Raw genomic sequence first — 15,007 nt, 5'->3', positions numbered from 1 at the left:
TTTATTAGTTTCTGGTTTATTTTTCCTTTGGTTTTTGCAAAAATTAACAGATAAATCGAAACACACACAGACATATATACACACAGTCATACACAAACATGCATATAATTTTTATTTTATTATAGTTTTATTTCCCATTCTTTCTTACCCAGTAGGGTATTATACTGGATGTATTCTTTTCCATCTTAACTTTTTTCACTAATAATATATCTGAAAGCTACTCCATGACTGTTCTGAGAGCTCATCCTCATCCTATTATGTGTCCTTAATTTTTCTGTTTATGTGCCAAGTTCATTGAGTATACGTTATTTGCATTCTTGGTAGCTCCTTAGTAGGAGCTATCAAGAATACAAATGTTTAGGAGCTGAATATAAACATATAAAACATTTTGGAAATGCAGAAGACTACTAGAGAAATAATTTGTAATACCACCATTTAGAAATAATTGAGTGTTTTTTTTCACCGTTGATTTTGTAGGATCTTGAAAGTTAGGGTAAAAAATTTAAACTTGACACAGTTACATAATTAGATGAGGCAGATATGATGAAAATATTTTGGATTGTTTTTGACAGAAAGATGGGGAAATGAGGCATGAGGGAGACCAGGACATTGGGACATTTTTACATTAATCTAGACATGAGCTACCCTCATATTTACCACACAGGTACTAGATGACTTCTTACCTTGTCTGCAGCTATTCCACATACACCCTGTGCTGTGACTAAAGTGAACTCCTCTGCCCAGTGCTTTTCTGCCTCGTTGCCTTAGCTCACATCAATCTCATTTATTCTCTTCACTTATTCCCCTCCTTCCCCTTTCAACTCTGTTGAAATTTTGCCTTTCTTTCAAGGTCTGTCTCAAAAGCCATGTTTATTAGCACTTAGGTGCTTTAGGACAGTTTTTAAACTTCATACTATAGACGTTTATGTGTATCATCTGCCCTGTTAGTTTTGGCTGCGTTGGGTCTTCGTTGCTGCACGCGGGCTTTCTCTAGTTGCAGCGAGCGGGGGCTACTCTTCGTTGTGGTGCACGGGCTTCTCATTGCGGTGGCTTCTCTTGTCGCAGAGCATGGGCTCTAGGCACATGGGCTTCAGTAGTTGCAGCATGCAGGCTCAGTAGTTGTGACATGCGGGCCCTAGAGCATGTGGGCTTCAGTAGTTGTGGTGTGCAGGCTCAGTAGTTGTGGCTTGCGAGCTCTAGAGCGCAGGCTCAGTAGTTGTGGCACACGGGCTTAGTTGCTCCACAGCATGTGGGATCTCCCCAGACCAGGGATCGAACCCGTGTCCCCTGCATTGGCAGGCAGATTCTTAACCACTGAGCCACCAGGGAAGTCCCACATATCTTTTAATAGCTCAATTGATATTTATGAATGAATGTCCAGGTTCTTGGTGCATTTGGTCATGGTGAGAGAGGAGCAGATCCAAATATGGCTCTGTGTATTCTTAGAACCCAGTTGGTTACCCTAACCCCCCACCCCGGGGACCCATCTTCTCTCTGTTGGTAGATATAATCTGGGTTAAGAAAAATCTAGGACTTGGTATTACTCAACAGAGCCATTGGTATAAATTTTTTCAGATGCTGTTGAATGGGGCCTGAGGATATGCAGTATCACCCTGGTTGAGAACCACTCTTCTGGTAGATTACATCACAGAAAACCTGACCTGAACATTTATCTGTAAAAGCTGATTTAACTCTTGACTTATGGTTCTAGCTAGCAAAATTACTCGTAGAATTTAAGAGAGAGTCTAAAAATAATAAGAGCTACCTGGCGCAGGAAAAGAAAGCATAGAATAATTCAGAATATGGATAATTCATGTCTTTGTATCACTCAGTGAATGAATTTATCTATAAAGAGATTAGGGGTGTATATAGTGCTAGTTATAAAATTCACACATTGTCTATGGTGATTTCTCTTGAACTTAGGTTTCCCTAGGACGCATAACACTAGGATTTCCCAGCAGACTTCATGGGCCTCGTTGGAGTCTCCTGGAAGAATGAAACGGAAAGTGGCCTTCTCTGAGATCACCTCGCCTTCAAAGAGGTCTCAGCCTGATGGTCCTCAGAACTCATCTCCAGCTCTGAGAACCCCAGAGAAAGCTGGAGAGATTCAGCAGTGTTGTGCCGAGGATGACAAGAAGCCTTCACCTGATGGTTGCATGATCCTGAGAACTCGAGTCCCAGCTTTGAAAACGACAGAGACTAGTGAAGAAAGAACACTTACTCCTATCAAGGGGGGACAGAAATCCTCGGTGGTGCCTTCTGTGATTCTGAAACCAGAAAACATCAAAAGGAGGTGACTGGGAATGCTCCCCTGCCTCCCACAGAGCAAATCGAGATCCTTCACGTGATGTGAAATGTGTGGGTCACAGCCGATAAACCTGCCTGTGTCACAGAATCACCAGCTTTTCCAAAATACAGATTTCTGAGCCTTTCCCTAGATGTAGGAAATTAACCTCCAAGTGTTGGGCCCAGGAATCTGCATTTTTGAGACGCTCTTTGGATGATTTTGATATACCCAGCTGTCCTTTGGGGATCACTGCTCCAGAAGATAATTTCCCAAACCTGAATTGCTTCACAGTCCTGGATTTCATTACTTGCTGTGGCTCTTTGCCACATTTTAACAGTGATTTTCTTAGTTTTTTTTCTTTTAAACTGGAAGCCATTTTCAAATACATATAGTACAAGAAGATAATGCATCTAGAAAAAACTCTGCAGTTTGACATTGGGCAATGTTTGTAAATAATGGGCTGCACAGGGAATGTGACAAGCCTGAAATTTCAATGTTTCCTGCTCAGAAACTGCAGCACCTGGCTTACCTAGTTTGCTTGATAAATGCTTTGTATTGAAAATATAGCTGCATTTCTGCTACCCTTGAGTGGACAGTAAATTCATTAATATGTCAGAAATTAAAAAAGGATAAGAAACTCTGCCTAGGATTAGTATATTCTGATCTCTAGTTGGGGAGGTGATGAGTCTGATTTAAATGATAAGCTTTTGGCAAACTTTAATCTCTGGGTTTGAGTCAAACTTCAATTACAAACTTTTTAGCAAAGTGTGATTAGCTCCTTCCAAAGTAGCTGCAGAAAGAATAGGAGCCAGTCAGGCCACCTGACTATCTTCTAGTCCTGCTGTTGATCCCTGGTGCCCAAAACTGCTTTCCATAACCTTGCGCTGGTATCTTGCAGGGAGGCCAAAGAACCAGTTCAGGATGAAGCTACCTCTACTCCCCATCGTATCCGCAGAAAGAGCTCTCTCTTGACTTTGAATCGGATGAGGCAGCAGCTTAGGTAAGACTGCTGCTTGGCAGGCACAAAAACATCCTGCCATTTGTGAAATCTGTAATCCTATTTCTTAAATCCTCTTTTTATTTCTTGTTTGTTATTTGCTAATCCATTGAAATTCTCCTTTACCTAGTATGTCTGGAATTATGTTAATTTCACATAAACGTCATAGTTTGAAAGGGGCAAGAAACACTGCCCTGGCCTTAGGTGGCTCCCAGGGCCCCATAATCATCACACCCAGCAAGACTGTTAGTGCGGTGCCTAAGAGCATGAAATTTGATTCTGATAGACTTGGATTTGAACCTGGGCTTTGTCATTTACTATCTGTGTAACCTTGGGAAGGTTACTTAACCTTTCTAAGCCTTGGATTCCTCATCTATAAAATGGGAATAATAATAAACAAGTCACAGAGTTTTGCAGGGTTTAATGAGATAATATAAATAAAGCCCTTAATAGAGCTTCCCAGTAGCAAGAGCCCAAGAAGAGGAGCACATCTGATATTGCTCGGTTGCAGGAGAGACTCTGCAATACCTCGAATCCACACTGATATGCTAGGAGCTTCTTATGTAGACTTCAAACGTTGAATATCAGAAAATAATGTGTCCTACCGTTCAGGTTTTTAGGTAATAGTAAAAGTGACCAAGAAGAGGAAGAGTTTCTGCCGGTAGCCAAGATTTCAGCCTCTGACAGTGAGGAGGAAGAGGCTTCCACACCCCCTCTTCCAAGGAGAACACGCAGCAATGTGTCCAGGAACCTACACTCTTCCATGAAGTCATCCTTACAGACCCCCTCCAAGACACCAAAGAAAACCGTAAGGTTCTTTTAGGTTTATTTCTCGTAATTTAGAAATTGTGGTGACTGAGGTCACACAACTAATAACAGCTGGGTTTTGAGCATAGGTCTGTCATATTCAAAGCTATGCCACTTGGAGTATTCATTGGAGGAAAGGTTCTTTTTCTTTTTTTTTTTTTAACATCTTTATTGGAGTATAATTGCTTTACAATGGTGTGTTAGTTTCTGCTTTATAACAAAGTGAATAAGTTACACATATACATATGTTCCCGTATCTCTTCCCTCTTGCGTCTCCCTCCCTCCCACCCTCCCTATCCCACCCCTCTAGGTGGTCACAAAGCACCGAGCTGATCTCCCTGTGCTATGCGGCTGCTTCCCGCTAGCTGTCTATTTTACGTTTGGTAGTATATGTATGTCCATGCCACTCTCTCACTTTGTCACAGCTTCCCCTTCCCCTTCCCCATATCCTCAAGTCCATTCTCTAGTAGGTCTGCATCTTTATTCCCATCTTGCCCCTAGGTTCTTCGTGACCTTTTTTTTTCCTCTTTTTTTTATAATTTAATTTTTATTTTATATTGGGGTATAGTTGATTTACAATGTGTTTCAGGTGTGCAGCAAAGTGGTTCAGTTATATATATATATACATATATCCATTCTTTTTCAGATTCTTTTTCCATATAGGTTATTACAGAGTATTGAGTAGAGTTCCGTGTGTATTCATGGAGGAAAGGTTCTACGTGAACCCTAGGACTGAAAATGAACCCAGTAGACAGTGATAAAATTTGAGTCCAAGTTCCTTTTAAGATACAGAACCGAATGGCCAAGAGCCAGACTGCCTGAGGGAAGGACAAGAACTGTAAGAACGCGTTTCCCATGAAAGCTGGCAGAGGGCTTTGTGCGCAGTCAGTGCTCAGTGGGTATTGAATCCAGGGCTGCTGAGCCGTGTCACTGGTTTTGTTGTGCCACTCAATGCACTTGAGGAATAGGGAGCACTACTAGGTGTTGGTGATGAATTGTGTAACAGAAACATGGAAGAGGTAAATGGATGTCTCTGCTTTCTGTGGAACTTTAGCAGAGCATTGAAAGCTATTAAGAAAAGAGGGTCTTACTGTGTTCAAACATGTTTGAGAAATGTTTGGATTAAACAAAGTTAAATTGGTTTCATTATCACATGACTTCTCAAGGCCATTAACTTATTAATGTTTTTGTGAGGGCATTAGTATATTAGGAAACATTTTTCATGGAGCATCTTGTTCTTTAGAACAATTTAGAAATGCCTAATTAGGGGCCTTTATAAAGCTGATCTCCATTTTTCCATATCAAGAAAAATGTGATTGGGCTTGGGTTGAAGTCAAAGAAAAGACCTTTAGGGAAGGAAATCCAATAGATTGCCTTTGGACGAGGCAGTCTTGTAGAGTAGCTCACCCAAATGATCTGGTTTGATTGCATCTCCTGGGTCCCACCCAGAAGAAGGGATTTGTGGGGGGAGCTCTTTAGCATAATAAAAAAGGTCAGAAGTCCACCTTTTTTTAAAAAAAAAAAACTTCTCAGCAAGGTTTGTTATTATTTTCCTGTTTTCTCCAGAGTTAATAGATGTTAAGCTGTTAACAGGGTCTAAATGCTCTTCTGTGTTTGGGAAGAGGTGTAGAGACTATCGCTTTATAGCTTGGCTACAAGCAGAGGGTGGGTAGGTGAAATGCCCCCACAAAAGGGAGTGCATTGTGGAAACACCATGAATACTACTGGGTAGCAGGCCTGCTCTAATGAGCCAGCAGCAAGGAAAAAAAGAGAATAGTGAAATCGGTCTGTGGGCCTAAACTGAATGACCCTATGGTTTGAAGTGGAAAAATCTGGGGAGGTTTCTTCAAGTACTGTGTAGTGGATCGTGGAAGTTCTGAGCTAAAGATTGACCATATTTTCAAAGAAGGCTAGAAGAAGATCTTTTTAATTTTAAAAAATTTTTTAAAGATGCTTTTTTATTTTAATCAGTGAATGCAACTCATGGGGGCGGAATAGAGGAGGATCTTATGAATCAAACCCAGTTTATGCCTGCTACTGTACCCTATTTGGGCAGAGTATTTAGGATTTTTTAATAATTTGCCTTTCTTTGAAGATAGTATTTTACTTTGAAAAGTATTTAATCCATACTTTTATTCATTCTTTCCTCAGACTGACATTGTTTTCAAATCCTAATACTATATGTAAATTAGAAATAAGAAGTTGTGTTTGGACTATGAACAAAATGTATGTGTAATGTGAGGAGAGAAAGGGAGAATCTTGGTAATTTATACAGGAAGGAACTAAGAGGAATTCACTACCTCTATTCTTTTTATCAGCTCATCATGAATCAGATTTGCTGATGCATCCTGCCTGGATGGAGTGTTGCTTTGTTTTTTCCTTCTGAAATAGGTTCTGTCTCTCTCTTTTTTTATTTTGGAGTATAGGTGATTTACAGTGTTGTGTTAGTTTCAGGTGTACAGCAAAGTGATTCAGTTATACATATACATATATCCATTCTTTTCCAGATTCTTTTACCATATAGGTTATTACAGAACATTGAGTAGAGTTCCCTTTGCTCTACAGTAGGTCCTTGTTGATTATCTAAATGTTCTCTCTTTCGAATACAGCCCGAGCCCAGAACACCACGTCACGCCACTCCCCGGATCCGCAGCCGAAACCTGGCTGCTCAGGAGCCCGCCAATGTGCTGGAGGAGGCCCGGCTGAGGTGACGCCGCTCAGGGGCCCCTGCTTTCGTTCACATGAACTGGGAGTGCTTTGTAGGCATTGGTGTACATAATAAAGGTAGAGAGTAAGATGAACATGTGTGTTTAGAAAGAAGAAACCTCAAGCAGTGTCTGGGTGAGCTACTGTGGACGAGCTCGGGGAGGAGTGTGCAGTCCACTGCCACCGCTTTCTCAGGGTTGGAAGGTGATGGGTCAGGACACTGCTTCTCAGTTGCGGTACCCTTTAGAACTGCATGGGGGCTTTTTCAAAATAATAAGCCTAGATCTTGCCAGAAATCAGTTGAATCAGAATCTCATGTGGGATGAGGTCCACCCATGTGATTTGGGGAACCTCCCCAGGTGATATGTACTCTTAGTCAGAACCACTGAGTTGGGTGATTTGTCTGGGTGGAGAAAGGCCAAATGAAGAAGTTTAAGAATGAAGGCATTCCCTTGGATGTGAGATTAAGGTTTCAAATAGAAACTATAGATAAATCTTTTCCATTTATTATTGAGTAGATAGTAAAATGCTTCTAAAGTCCTCCTTTTCCCTCATTTTACCACCAAATTTAGGCTGCATGTTTCTGCTGTACCTGGGTCTCTTCCCTGTCGGGAACAGGAATTCCAAGACATGTACAACTTTGTGGAAAGCAAACTCCTTGACCATACTGGAGGGTGAGTCATGTTGAGGAAGCAGGATGCTCAGGGCAGAAGGCCCTGCTAGTACCACCTCAGGTGCTGTAGTTCACCCAAGCGGTCTTTCCCTGGTGTCAGAACAGGCAAGGCCATTGCTGAAGCCTAAGCTTCTGAAGCAGTTTTTGTTATCAAAGTAATTCTATAGAATTCTGTCTTACAGAGAAAATGACACTGGCCTTTTTTGGGTGGGCACTTTGCATACAGCCTTTCTTATAGAATGAATGATTCTATATAAACAGGTCCTGCTCTGATCAGCTTCCAAGGATGGTCCTTACTGCTCCCACCTCCACATTTCAGGGGCCTCTGTCCTTCCTTCAGCACACATTCTCATACTCATAACTGATGATAGTGTAAGACAGCTACACAGACCTAGCCCGGGGTCTTCTCTTCTTGCCCCAGGTGCATGTACATCTCCGGGGTCCCTGGGACAGGGAAGACTGCCACTGTACACGAGGTGATACGCTGCCTGCAGCAGGCATCCCAAGCAAATGATGTTCCTCCCTTTCAATACATTGAGGTCAATGGCATGAAGTTGACAGAGCCCCACCAAGTCTATGTGCAAATCTTGCAGGTGAGCAAAGCTGTTTGGGCTTTTTGTTTTGGTTTTTTTGGTTTGTCTTTTGGTTTTGGGGTTTTTTTTGGCCACGTGGCTTGCAGGATCCTAGTTCCCCGACCAGGGATCAAACCCAGGCCCTCGGCAGTGAAAGCACGGAGTCCCAGCCACTGGACTGCCAGGGATTCGCCTGTTTGGGCTTTTTGGAAAATACAGTTTCTGGGTGGCACAAAGGGAAAGGTTTACTTAATTTTGTGCATATTACATGTTTACAACTTGCCAAGCATTGTCCTTTGTGTAGAGGTAGCAAGGGCAAAGAAGGCAGAATTCCTACCCTCAAGGACCTTGAAGTCTAGGAGCTGGATAGGCATTTCTGGAAGCTAGTACTTACCAACATGGTGAAAACCATTTGTACACAGCAGGCATTGTGGCAACTCGGAAAAGGGGTTAGAGGTGGGCGGAAGTTTGCATCTCACTTTTTCATTCATTAGCCGTTATCTTGGAACCAGTAATGTCCAGTTACAGAGCCATACACTAATGATTTTGGAGGGGCTTCTGGGGCCAGCCTGTGGCTCATTTGCATTTCAAACACTATCTGTTGTCTCTCGTTGCCTTCTCTTCTCCTTCCAGTGGAAGGCAGAGGGTAGGATACTGAAGTCCTCAGGCTGAACAGCTTCTTCTATGTGCAGATTTAACTTTAAGCCAGGGCAGTAAAGTCCTGACAGTTCACCACTCACTCCCCCACCCGCCCTGCCCCGCCCCGCCCCGCCCCACTGCAGAGGCTGACGGGTCACAGGGCAACAGCTCACCACGCTGCAGAACTGCTGGCTAAGCGATTCCGCACTCGAGGGTCCTCTCGGGAAACCACTGTGCTGCTTGTGGACGAGGTAAGGAGGCGCCCACGGAAGGGCTGGAGAAGAAGTGGCGTGGCACTTGATTGCAGTGTCCCGGGAGCAAATACTGGGTGGGAGGAAAGTCCTGGCTGCCTTCTTCCTTCACTCTGGTGGTGAGAGGCATGTGTCTATTGATGTCCTTGCTGGTGGTGTGACCTGAGAGCACATGAAGCTAAAGCAGTGGTAACAGGCTTCACTCCGGGGCCCCGGCTCCGTCTCTGTGGTTGACCCTGCGTCTCTCCCCATTTCCTGGCAGCTTGACCTTCTGTGGACTCAGAAACAAGACATAATGTACAATCTCTTTGACTGGCCCACTCACAAGGAGGCCCGGCTTGTGGTCCTGACCATCGCCAACACCATGGATCTGCCAGAGCGCCTCATGATGAACCGGGTGTCCAGCCGACTGGTAGGGCCATTCTCAAGCTGTTCTAACAGACCCATAAGCTGGGCCAAGGAGTTCTCCAAAAATGAATACATAGGAATCTAAAATAAACAGGAAAAGTAAGAAATGTGATTTCTGAAATTCTTATAATTACTAAGTTGGAATTAAATATGTCACCATTGCATGGCTTTCTGCAAACGTATCTTCTTGGTGTTCTGCTACCTCTGCACTCTTAAACTGCACAGAGCCCTAAAGGTTTAATTATTTAAAAAAATACTTAAGTGCTTACCCTTGTCAGGCAGTGTGAGATGCATGGAGTATGGCTGTGAACGGGGCAGACACGGTCTCTGCCCTTGTGGACCTTGTGGTTCAGCAGGAGTGAAACCGGGAGCCGAGCTGGTGCATGTTGTAGAGGCAAAGATCGTCCCACCCACTCTAACGAGAGCACCTCTGCTCAGATCTACTTGTAAATGATTCCATAGAATAAAAGATTGTGTTAAGCTAAATGAAAAAACAGTTGAGAGCTACTGCCCTACAGGATCCCACAGGCCATTGTCAGTAACAAAAGGAGCTGGAAGCAGTGGTAGTCCTGGGATGAAATGTGTAAATTGTTACATGGGACTTGGAAATCAGGTTTGGGGACTTGCAGGTGGCTTTCCACCAGGACTATCGGAGTGGGAAATCCATGAACTTGTTCCTCTGTCATCTTGACTCCCCAGGGTCTAACCAGGATGTCCTTCCAGCCCTATACTCACAGCCAACTGCAACAGATCCTGGTGTCCCGACTCAAACATTTAAAGGCCTTTGAGGATGATGCCATCCAGTTGGTAGCCAGGAAGGTAAGTCGCCCTCGGGGAGCTCCTAGTCACACCGACAGTTTTTGCTGAGTATCTGCCCATGTGAGGCCCTATGCTGGGTGCTCTGGAGATGAAGAAAAAATTAGGAAGTCCTGTAAAAACAAATACCAAAACATAGAAACAAAATTCTGAAAAATTCCTTAACCTTATTGTATAACTAATTAGAAGGCTCTGAGTATGGTGGGCTTATACACAAGTGAAGATTAATTGATTCAGGGAGCTTTGTATAATCAAAAGGGCAACATAGTGAGTGAAGTAGACAAACCTGGTTTGAATTCTGGCTCTAATACTTTAATAAGCATGTGGAAGGTTACAGAAAATTTACTTAAAAACTTCCTGGGCTTCAGTTTTCTTCTCTGAAAAATGGGAATAATAATAGTTACCTCATAGGGTCATTGTGAGAATTAAATGAGACCATGTCTGTAGTGTACCTAGCAGGGTGCATGTTCCATGGTAGGTATGAAGTGTGGGATGCCTACCCCCTCCAGGCTTACTGGGAGAATGCCAATTGAGATTCCACTAAGACTTCTCCGGGGCTGCTGAGGAACAGCTCAGGTTAAATGTCCACCTTGAGCTGAATGAAAGAAACCACACATCCACAGTATTTCAGCACTTAAAAGAGTTATAAACGTATTTCTAGTTTCTTACTGGAAACGATGTGAACTCTGAATGCCTATAGCAGCAACACACGTCTGTAACACCTGTTCAAAGCTGGATACTATATTAAGTATTAGGGTCAGAGGTGAGCGAGATATGGTGTTTATCTCCAAGCTTTGCTTTCTAGGAGAGAGATCCTCAAAGTTACTATCTAACCCTTCTGTTGGTAGAGTTTTTCCACCTCTGCAATCATGCAATCTCTAAAAGTTCTTTTTTTTCCTCTGAATGGTCCTTTTATATACCATCCTACTTATTTGAGGTTGTTTTCTCCCTTTTCCTCTAAGATGCTTTGTCTGTTGGTTTTGATCTCTATCCTGCATTGTTAGACTTTCCTCAGCTGCCTTTGTGGTCCACTGAGGTCTAAGGGTGGAGATTACAGAGCTGATTGGGAGCTCTGAGTATGTAAGTGGGGCTTGTTCACTGAGAGCTTCGCTGAGGGGTAATCTGATCGGGCCAATTTCAGTATCTTTAGTTTATTCCCATATTTTCTGGGATAGTCAGATTTCAAAGAGTAGGCTTCCCCTGTCCTGCCTGCAGGGCAGTGTTCTAGGATCAGGCGAGGTGGGCTGGAGTCAGGGAGGGTGGAGGTCTTCAAATTCAGCATGCAAATAGTAACCATCTATATTTAGTAAGGGGCATCCCCTCCTCTGCAACAATACCTAGTGTTACTGGTCCAGAGACTTTTTTGTTTATCCTTGCTAGAATAAATTTCTGGTCTCCTGCCATGGTACATGAGGGATAATCTCCGGGGCAAAGAGTTTTATGGAAACAGTACAAATTACCAAGGCACAAAATTTTCTCACAGAGCCCTAAACCCTCCCTCAGTGGCCCTGATGTTCACCAACAGCGTGAAATGGGGGAGAGGTCTAGGGCAAGGGTCAGCAAACTTTTTGTGAAGGGCCAGTAGTAAATGTTTTAGGCTTTCTGGGCCATAATGGTCTGTCACCACTATTCAACTCTGCCTTTGCATTGTGAAAGCAGCCGTGTATTATATAATATGTAAACAAATGCACATAGCTGTGTTACAATAAAACTTTATTTACAAAAACATGTGGCAGGCCATAGTTTGCTGACTCCTGATCTAGGGCATCCGTTTCTTAACTTTCAACCAGTCCTCTTGGTTTTAGCCAAACTTCCCCCTTTATCTCCAGTTCCAGTATCACTAACTCCTGAGCATTTTGAAGATTTTTAGTGTAACTTAGGCTTGTTCTTGGATTCCTCACTGCGGGCTTAGGAATGGGCTTTCTCAGTCTGCTAGGTTAACCAGTACTCTGCCACTTCTTTCCAACTTTCAGAATTATATTGTTTACTGCTCTCCAGTTGCTTCCTTTTCTTATTTAGGGTTCTTGGTCTTTAAGGTTTCAGAAGACTTCAAATTTGGCTGCTGTTTTTACCCAAAACTCTTCCCTGTAATTTCAAACCTCTCTTTTATTTCTTAACATATAAACATACCTATATTGTTTATCTTATGATATCTGAAGTCTTTGTGGGCTTACTTCTGTTGATTGCTGATTCACATGTCTATATGGCCTTGTTTCCTTGTTTTTTGTGTCTTGATTTTTTTTTTTTTTTTTTAACTGTATGCTCATGTTCCTTAAGAGCTTTATCTGAGAGTTGACTGAGGCCTGGGTTGAAGTTGAATTCATTTAGTTTGTTTGTGCTTCTGTCAGTTACTGAAGGGCACTACCAACTGGGACCATTTTTAAACAAAATTCTTTACTTGAGGTTTTTAGGAGACAACATAAATTTGGGCTACAAATCCATGTGAGGGCTTGTGGTTGCAAAGACTCGGTGAGTTTTTGTCACCCTACACCCACCTACCGCCAAGGTCACAACAGGCCATTTTTCTTGCCATCCCTTCTGCATTGTAAGTCTTTCACTCACTGTCATACTGGGGCTGTAGTGGAGGTTGGATCCCAAGTTTATGCAAGGTCTTTTCTTAGATTCCATGTGGGGTGGCCCCAGCTTTTTCTTTTGTCTCCCTCACCCCAGCAGCAGTTAAAAAGAGTGCTTACGGTCGCAGGGTTCACAGGTACCCTCAGAGTGGGAAGTGCTTTGGGTGTTTTCTAGCCTCCCAGGGTCACCTGTCCACTTTGATTCTAGGCCTCTGAGCAGCCCTTGAGTCCCTGCTATTAACCACTGTATGGTGCTGCTTCACACAGAGGAAAGGAGGAGTGACAGGGCGGAAACGTCCCCAGGACATCCTCACCAGCTGAATATGGGAGATTAGAAGGAGGGAATAATATACGCTGGTGCTCATGTTTCTGTCTTGGGTTACTGGAAAAGTGATTTTTGTTTTGAATGTCTTATATTTGAATTCTAAATAGACACAAAACATTTAAAAACTCCTATAACCCTGTCTGTCATACTGAGTGAAGTAAGTCAGAAAGAGAAAAGCAAATATTGTATATTAATGCATATATGTGGAACCTAGAAAAATGGTACAGATGAACCTATTTGCAGGGCAGGAATAGAGACACAGATGTACAGAGCGGACATGTGGACACAGGGGAGTGGTGGGGTGGGGAGGATGGGATGAATTGGGAGACTGGGATTTACATACATACACTACCATGTGTAAAACAGATAGCTAGTGGGAACCTGCTGTATAGCGCAGGGAGCTGTCAGCTTGGTGCTCTGTGATGACCTAGATGGGTGGGATGGGGGGGAGGGAGGTCCAAGAGGGAGGGGATATGTGTATACATATAGCTGATTCACTTCGTTGTACAGCAGAAACTAACACAACATTGTAAAGCGACTATACCCCAATCGAAAAAAAAGTCAAAAAATAAAAAAATAAAATCTATAATCCCACTTCCCAGAAATGACTCCTTTTAATGTCTTAGTTTTGGTGTGTGTGTGTGCGCATGCATGTATGTGTATGCCTATACAATTTGCTTTTTTAAAATTAATGTTTTATAAATTTTGGAAGGAAATAGTTATTTTGGGATGCCATCAGGCAGGATGTCATCGCCTGCGATGGTTGTCAGGCGAATGATGGGGTTGCTGGCAAGCACTGGGAATATAGAAACAGAAATCCTTGCAGGCAATGGTGAGTCCAGGAGTTCCCTCAGTTAAATTTAAAATGCAAGAGCCCTCCTATGTCATCTTGGGAGAGAGTATAGGATTCCCCGTAAAGGGAGCCCAGGAGCCCCTCAGCCTCTGTGCACATGGAAAGGAAGCACAAAAGCAGAGCCATTGGCATGGGGGGTTGGTCTAATTCATCTAACTACAGGTTCCTCTGGGTCCTCCAGCTTCATGGCTTCCTTCCCTCTTGATTCTGGTTCATTTAGCCATTGACCAGGTAGTTTCCAAAATTCATCACATGCTGTGAGGGAGGCTCAGGCTGTGGCTTTATCTCCAAAATAGACTCCACCTCAGCCTCTTGGCTTTTTCTCTTCATGCAAGGAACAAGACCCTTGTGTCTCCAGATGGTTCAGTAATGATCTTGGGCCAAAGGTCTCTTCTTTTAGATTTCTTCATTTTTCTAATATTAAATAAAGTTGAGAATTTCTGTCTCTTCCATTCTGGAATTATCTGTAAGGCCAAGACAAAGTTGTGGACTTGGGGAAAAGTCCCAGACACAGTATAATAATTTATATCTGAGCTCCCACCAGGTTCCCAGCCAGGGCTAAGTACTTAATTTCATGCTTAAGTCCATTCCCAGCCCTGCCCTTCCTTTTTAGCTGAACACAGAATCGGTTTTTCTCCTGGGTTGAGACGGCAAGGGGATCTCAAGGAATAAAATGTTCCCTCTTGTAGGTAGCAGCCCTCTCTGGAGATGCACGACGCTGCCTGGACATTTGTAGGCGTGCCACAGAGATTTGTGAGTTCTCCTGCCAGAAGCCCGACTCCCCTGGCCTGGTCACTACAGCCCACTTACTGGAAGCAGTAGAGGAGATGTTTTCATCGTCATACATCACTGCCATCAAGTAAGACGCTTCTGCTTCCTGACCCTGAACCTCCCTTGGAAGACCACTGCAGAGGGCCATGGAAGCATGCTTCTCTTTCAAAGCTTTTACTCATACAACCTGCATTTACTGACAGTGCTGTCCTTTTTCTTAAGGGGCATAGTCTAGTCAAAGAGACAGAAATGTAATCCTAGTATAATAGAATAATTACCATGTATTGAGTTACACTATAGGTGTTTATGAAGTAAAGTGCTGTGGAAAC

General features: G+C 43.2%; 1 protein-coding gene and 1 long non-coding RNA gene across 2 annotated transcripts in view; one reads left to right on the top strand and one right to left on the bottom strand.

The window, feature by feature from the left end:
* Positions 1-15,007, top strand: part of ORC1 (origin recognition complex subunit 1) — a 29,616-nt gene that overhangs the window by 9,893 nt on the left and 4,716 nt on the right. Inside the window, exons 7-16 of the mRNA XM_059922443.1 lie at positions 1,934-2,293; positions 3,186-3,287; positions 3,897-4,092; positions 6,701-6,798; positions 7,370-7,471; positions 7,892-8,063; positions 8,825-8,932; positions 9,195-9,344; positions 10,040-10,159; positions 14,597-14,766. Coding sequence (XP_059778426.1) covers positions 1,934-2,293; positions 3,186-3,287; positions 3,897-4,092; positions 6,701-6,798; positions 7,370-7,471; positions 7,892-8,063; positions 8,825-8,932; positions 9,195-9,344; positions 10,040-10,159; positions 14,597-14,766 — 1,578 coding nt within the window. The remainder of the gene's footprint in view (positions 1-1,933; positions 2,294-3,185; positions 3,288-3,896; positions 4,093-6,700; positions 6,799-7,369; positions 7,472-7,891; positions 8,064-8,824; positions 8,933-9,194; positions 9,345-10,039; positions 10,160-14,596; positions 14,767-15,007) is intronic.
* The window catches only part of LOC132365760 (uncharacterized), a 14,314-nt gene continuing 8,138 nt past the window's right edge, over positions 8,832-15,007 (bottom strand). Inside the window, exons 2-3 of the long non-coding RNA XR_009503220.1 lie at positions 10,076-10,241; positions 8,832-9,421 (exon numbers count right to left, since the gene is read on the bottom strand). This is a non-coding gene — a long non-coding RNA (uncharacterized LOC132365760). The remainder of the gene's footprint in view (positions 9,422-10,075; positions 10,242-15,007) is intronic.

The sequence above is a fragment of the Balaenoptera ricei genome, chromosome 1 (assembly GCF_028023285.1).
Source record: "Balaenoptera ricei isolate mBalRic1 chromosome 1, mBalRic1.hap2, whole genome shotgun sequence".
Classification (NCBI taxonomy): Eukaryota; Metazoa; Chordata; class Mammalia; order Artiodactyla; family Balaenopteridae; genus Balaenoptera; species Balaenoptera ricei.
This window is presented reverse-complemented; position numbering and strand designations above follow the sequence as displayed.